The 6,488-nt window shown below is 32.5% G+C and overlaps 1 protein-coding gene across 1 annotated transcript; it reads right to left on the reverse strand.

Annotated features, from left to right (window-relative positions):
* Window positions 1–400: 400 nt before the first annotated feature.
* On the reverse strand, window positions 401–4,915 carry LOC119666480. Its single transcript, XM_038075758.1, has 3 exons — window positions 4,811–4,915; window positions 3,203–4,753; window positions 401–3,154 (listed from the first exon to the last, which is right to left on the reverse strand). Exons 1-3 carry the CDS (start codon window positions 4,889–4,891, stop codon window positions 545–547), a joined length of 4,242 nt encoding a protein of 1,413 aa, XP_037931686.1. The 5' UTR covers window positions 4,892–4,915; the 3' UTR covers window positions 401–544.
* Between the last annotated feature and the right edge of the window lie 1,573 nt (window positions 4,916–6,488).

Genomic DNA, 6,488 nt, shown 5'->3' on the forward strand with positions numbered 1-6,488 from the left:
TTCTATAAGTAATATTTTCTTCATAAAAAAATTATAGACGTATATATATTTAAATACATAAATTTATTAAACCGAATTTCGTCCAATATTTTATTGAATCTTAAAGGAATCATTTAACAGAAACATATTTCCCACTAGTTTACATTAGTTAAATAAATTTATTATTTATTAAACATATAATTATTTAGCAAAAATATAAAATTATTTATTTAAGTTGTTTATATATAAATTACAATTAATAAACACATTGGCGATGACTTATCAAAATTGTGTATCTTAACAAAAAAAAAATGGATTATATATACAATATAATTTTTAAATGCTTCGGATAATATTTGGTTTTAATGGTTCGGTCCATATTTTACCATATTTTATAGAATAAAAAAATTTATAACAGCAAAAAATAATAATTACTTTAATGACTTGCTTCTAAAGTACACAATATAAAAATGAAATATAATAAAATAATAAATATTAAGATTAAACAATAAATATTTTTCTTTACAGAGTTAAAAAAACAATATTATTTTACAGTAAATAAATTCTAAAAGCTTGGTGTAGCTTCCCTCATATAAGTCGAACTTTCATATTGCGCTTTCATGCCGAAAACTCTGCGGAAATAATTACTCCACATCTGCCTTGTGACAGGATCAAGTACTATGAAATAAATGAATAGCACGAAGCCTTGTATAGTTGCAGTTAAGCAAAATAGATATGAAAACAAAATGCCCGCCTTCATGGCTGTCAGCAGTCCAAAAATCCAAGTGAAACCCAACAAGAAGAACAATAACACTGACAATCGCAGTTGCGATATAGCTAATTTTTTATCGGTATGCCGTATTGAGCCCTCAGGTCCCCTTATGATATTATAAATGATAATAATAAAAATAATTAAATTTGATATTATAATAACAGTTACTGGTAGCACCACACCCAAATACAGTGAGTAGCCCGTTGGGTAGCAGACCACAGCATGTCCGGAATTCTCATTTGGTAAATAGGACTTACGATCCACCAGCAAAACAATTAACACTGGTATTAATGGCACACCCCAAGCCAGTATGGCTGATTTAATAAAAAATCGCTTTGGTCTCGTATTTCCAAAAACTTGCACGTAACGTTTAAATTGCAAATAAGCAATTATGACCATCCAACAAAATTGCACCAACACAGAATAATGTAAAAATGCGCCGATGGCAATGCAACTGGAAAAAATTTGATTCTCCAATAATTGGCTCGTTTTCTCCTCTGTGTTGATGAAACAGAAAAGTATCATTTGCAAAGCAATTGCAGCGCACAATTGCAATAGCACTTTGGATGAAGCCTTTTGTCGCCATGATTGAAACGTGCCAGCTGTGATTGCTATACCCAAAATTCCAAATAATGACAACGAACAGCCAAGTATGCTGATTATGTCCAGTGCTTCCTCATGTGGGGTATTTTCAATAACAACCTTCGACTCATCAGCGAAATGATAGCCACCGCCTATTAAGTAAGCAAATGGGGTCAAATGTGTAGTTGCACATAGGATTATATTATTGTTCAGTTTAGAATGGCCCAAAAATGAGATGCCATCATTTGCCCATGTTTTGTAATTCCAATAATTACAATAACGTTCCGCGCTGCTTTCATTTAAATTTGTATCCACTTTTAAGTATAAAGGTAGCATAGCAGGTAAATCTTTGTCGTGTCCTGGTATCGAAATGGAAATTATTTTACCAAACACTTTTCTGTTATCACTCTTAACTGTTTCTTCGTCTTCCTGAAATAATATAGAGTTTGCATAAAGCTTAATGACAATTCGCGGCTCTGGTCGTCTTGTTGTAGTATTATTGGAAAATGTTGAAATTTCATCCAAACGCGTCAACAGTAACTCTGGTACGTATGTGGCCATTTGCAGATCTGGAGCATAAAGTAATTCATCAACATTCTGATCTGCCAATATAAAATTGTAATACTCATTTCTAAAGGCACCACGCATTCTAAACTCCAATACATCATAGTCAGCTTCAACGTTGTCTTCCAAAATGTTAAATAATGCTATTCCTGTTACATTTGCTATCTTAGGATCAATAACAAAAAACACAAAGTTAGTAGCCATTTTGACCACAACACCCACATCTTCGTATTCAATGGTTTCAACAAATTTATCATTGTCCTCTATAAGTCTATTCTGAAACATTTCTTCAAACTTATTCATAACAGTTGGAGATATATCCTGATTTCCTATGGTAGACGCATCTGTAAGATTGTATAAATCGAGACCGTTATTATCTTCAGCCAAAGACAGGTGATCTAACAAATGTTCAAAAGAGTCTAGTAATATATTTGTCGAATTCAAAACTATTGACGGTTTTATGACGCTCTCTTTGACTTCCATAAGGTAATTATAGATTTGCACTATGTCGCTAGTAGTTTTATTTATATGTTTGACACCGTGAGTTACATTAGATGTAGTATTGTTGCTAAATATACTTTTAACTGTGCCTTGCATAATTTTTGCCATGTAATAAAAATCGGCTGGTATAAGATTGTCTATATTTCGTTCGAGTAATATCTTTACGTTCTCTACTGCCTTCACGGGCGTCTTCTTGGGTACTTTCTTCGCAACTAATTGATAAAGATTTTGTGTTATGGTATCTTTCTGGTCGATACATAATAAGTTTTTCTGAGCAGCATCTTCCCACGTGGCGCCATACAAGAAATTACCTTGGCATTTTCGTGTGACCGGCAAACCATTTTGTTGTAGACACAGCTGTTGTGTGGTAACAGTTTGATCCAGTTGCGCAAGAAGCCATTGGTTTTCTGCGGAATTGTTCATACGAAATGTTTCCGGAAAGCAATACTCAGTACTTTTTACAGTGCCTGCAATTTTCACACCTCTGTGTTCCACTAGTGTACGTAATAATTCATATAGCTCCATGCGTATTAACGTATCATGGCGTATGCCACCCTTTTCCTTGCTATCGTCCTCTTCACTGCTGACCTCGTAGCTGTTATCAACTCCCGATGACTTTTTGGACACGGTGACGTGACATAAACACTTTATAGTGCCGGTGATATTGTTTCTATTATCAGTAATGTTTCTGCTATTGCGATTTCTATTTTGATCACTATTATTATTATTATCATTATTAACATTTTCTCTATTATTATTGTTGATTTCACTATTATTGTTGTTTTTACTATTATTGCTATGCTCATTATCATTATTTTCATTATTGAATTCCAAATTGTCGTTTGTTTTATTTATATTATTTGTGTTGCTATCACTGAGAATAATTTCGTAAATTTTCATTATACGTACATTGTTTATATCTAGATTATCATATTTTTGTTTAAATTCCTTTTTGTTCTTCAAATTCTCTAGTTCTGCTTTTATTTTTCCACTTAACACCTTCATATGCTTGTGCAAGTCTTGTAGTTCTCTATCTCCAGCTTCTATAATGTAGTCCATTGCAAAAGTATGTCCTCTACGTTCATCTGTCGCGACAACCCTTGGCGTCGAGACCAATGCAAAATCGAAAATCGTATGTGCTTCACACCAATAATAGCCCGGACCATCTCCATCTAACTTAACTTCAAACATACTTTTCGTTTCACACTCATTCTGCCAGAGCAGTTTTATTTTCACAGTTTTCACAATTTCATTGTCGGCATTTGTAAAACACTTAATTCCATAATTATCTTTATCTTTATCAGTCAGTCGCCAAACATAATTTCGATTGTATACAGTCAAAATAAGTTTATCCAACTCGCCATCCATTTTTAAAGTCATTTCTACGTTTTTCTTATTTCTGAGAACTTCTTTACTTAGTGCTGCAATTTTTTTATTGTTCCTAATACTGTGAGGCTTCACAAGTCTAACTTCCTCCTTTAAATTCATTATGATGACATATTCCCTCGCCGTATTATCATCTCGAAATGTGAAATATCTATCATCTTCTTCATTTAGTTCATCCGTTTCTAATATATATTGTATACTATTTCTATTATGTATGTATTCTTGCATTGTCAATTTCTCCAAAATGTTTGGGAAGTCACCACTTACCCAGTCAATACCAATGCATTCTGCGGGCCTGTAACTGAGCGCCTTGAAGTGCTGCGGACAGCCCGAATATGTTACAAAATATCTCTTAAATATACACACAGAGTGCAGCGTGTCACTACAGTTAGTCACCGCGCTTTGCAGTGTACCATCTTCGGCTACAGTTGCCGATAGACAATGTTTATCAGCTTGCAGTTCGGTTAAAGTTAATGGTAAATCGTAGACTGTGCCATAATGTCGACCAGGCAATTTAACAACGTATGGGTTGTATTTATTCTCGAATGCCTTCTTCATCGGCAACCAGAATGTTTTTACGTTTTTCTCGTTTAAATATTTAATCAAAGATTTTTGTTCTTCCGGTTCGAGTTCGTTGGCAATTGTTGGTATTGCACTTGCGCCATAGCAGAACCTCTCTTCAAATACGTCGGGTTGCTCAGATATTTTGAGACAAATAAATTTGTTTGTTGTAGGCGAAATTCTTAATTCTATTAGATCTTCTGGACAAAACCTATTTCTATTTGCTGATATCGTACATGTGACATTGACTGGATACCATTTCTGATCCAGGTGATTGCACCTCCGTACCATCAAACTTTTCTGTTCGCTATTCCAACAAATGCCTTTCTCTGCTGTGGCATATGTCATGTTTGGCTCGTGATGATGCCACACAAATTTTTCAACTACATCTTTGACGCAATCGTATTTCTATAATAGATAAACAACTAAATTTTTTGTTTAGCTTTATTTTGACGAATACTTTACCGCTGAAACTCGCTGTCTGTTTACACAAAATAATAACAAATTACTTAGTATGACTATTAAAAGTCTATAAATGTTTGCCATACCAATTGATTTTGCAAAAATATATTTTGCACTTTATGTTAACTTATTTATAAATTTTTTTAATTAACTTTCAAAAAATTACTTTCTTTCCAACCTCACCGTAGAACATTGAAAAATACTCTACGTTAACTTTTGAGATACGAGAAACATTATTGCAAATTTAAGATAAATTTGTTGTTTGTTTACTTGTGTAATTTTTATCTTCATTTTTGTATTCTTAAAGATTATTTAAATATTTAATGCCACACCATGGGCGTTTATCATTTTGTGCTATTTGGGTAGTAAAAAATACTGATGAGGTATGCATCGGAACTTTTTATGTCGAATGTCTAACAAAAATTATAAAATAAAAATTTCGTTTGGATCAGGCATCTGTTTTATCACATATAATCGATCACATATTGTGCAAAATAAAACAAAATAAATATTATAGAAAAGACTTTTTTAAAAAGCGTCATTCTAAATTTAAAATAATTTTAATTTTTTAGTTTGCGATTATCAAATATTAACTTCCCCTTTAAGATAGACTTTCTTAAAGATATAAGATGTTTAAGACATATGGACTATCTATATATAGATTTTAGGTTAGATATATAGATTTTGAACTATATGAAATTTATAAATCAGTCAATTTTCCATTTTTTGGTGCAGTTAACTGGCATACCGAATTTGGTTTCCTTTAATATTTTTATTGAATTAAGTTAAGCATGATTACGTCAGTATATTAAAAGAATTTATAATTGATATGATATGAATTCAATAATGCAATGCATATATGTACAAGACTCTAAATATTATAGTCTATTTATTTTAGTAAATGTTACTAAGGCTTTTTCCCTTCGTCTAAAAAATAAATATTCTGTAAAAAATATAATGTAATTGTTGGATTGATTTTAAAATAATATTCCACGATTTTTCGAATATAACACTTGATAAAGGAGAGTTCATAATAAACTATCGTATCCATCATGATTATACAATTTTTTTTTTTTGCTCTTTGAATCATCGATTCGTTGTTGTTTTTGCTCCGGTGTGAGCAAACGCGGCACCCATTTGGAAAACACCTTTTTCATACCCAAATGTTCGTGTATTATGGTGTGTACACTGCCTGCTGATATCTGTAGAATGGCAGCAATCTCCCTCACTTTCACTTTCACTTTATGGTCGGACATAATGATTTTCAGTGTTTTTTCAACGTTTTCCGGAATAACAGCGTCATTTGGCCGTCCAGTAGATGGAATGTCATCGGTGTCTTTACGACCACGTTTGAATTCGGCATACCAATAACAAATGCTTCTTTTTGATGGAGCAGAGTCCGAATAATGTTTTTTTAGCCATTCCTGGCATTGAACAGTATTTTTTTTCATTAAAAAACAATGATAAATCAGCACACGGAATTGCTTTGAATTCATTTTTTTTTGAAAACTCAAAAGTAGCGTCACTTAAAGCACTGTAACTTGTAAAGAAATGGTCGGATTAACATATGATTTTGACAGTAAGCCTAAAAAGGTTGCCACTTTCGAAAAAAAATATTTATTTAGTATTAGTGTCGCCATCTATGTGTCAGTCACACACATTATTGAACGAAGTGTTATAT

This window comes from Teleopsis dalmanni, chromosome 1, assembly GCF_002237135.1.
Source record: "Teleopsis dalmanni isolate 2A chromosome 1, ASM223713v2, whole genome shotgun sequence".
Lineage (NCBI taxonomy): Eukaryota > Metazoa > Arthropoda > Insecta > Diptera > Diopsidae > Teleopsis > Teleopsis dalmanni.

Coding starts and splice junctions, on each gene's coding strand:
- LOC119666480 (XM_038075758.1), bottom strand. CDS start 4,891: ATGGCAAACATTTATAGACTTTTAATAGTCATACTAAGTAATTTGTTA. Junction 4,754..4,810: donor ACAGACAGCGAGTTTCAGCG/GTAAAGTATTCG, acceptor TATCTATTATAG/AAATACGATTGCGTCAAAGA. Junction 3,155..3,202: donor ATAATGAAAATAATGATAAT/GAGCATAGCAAT, acceptor GAAATCAACAAT/AATAATAGAGAAAATGTTAA.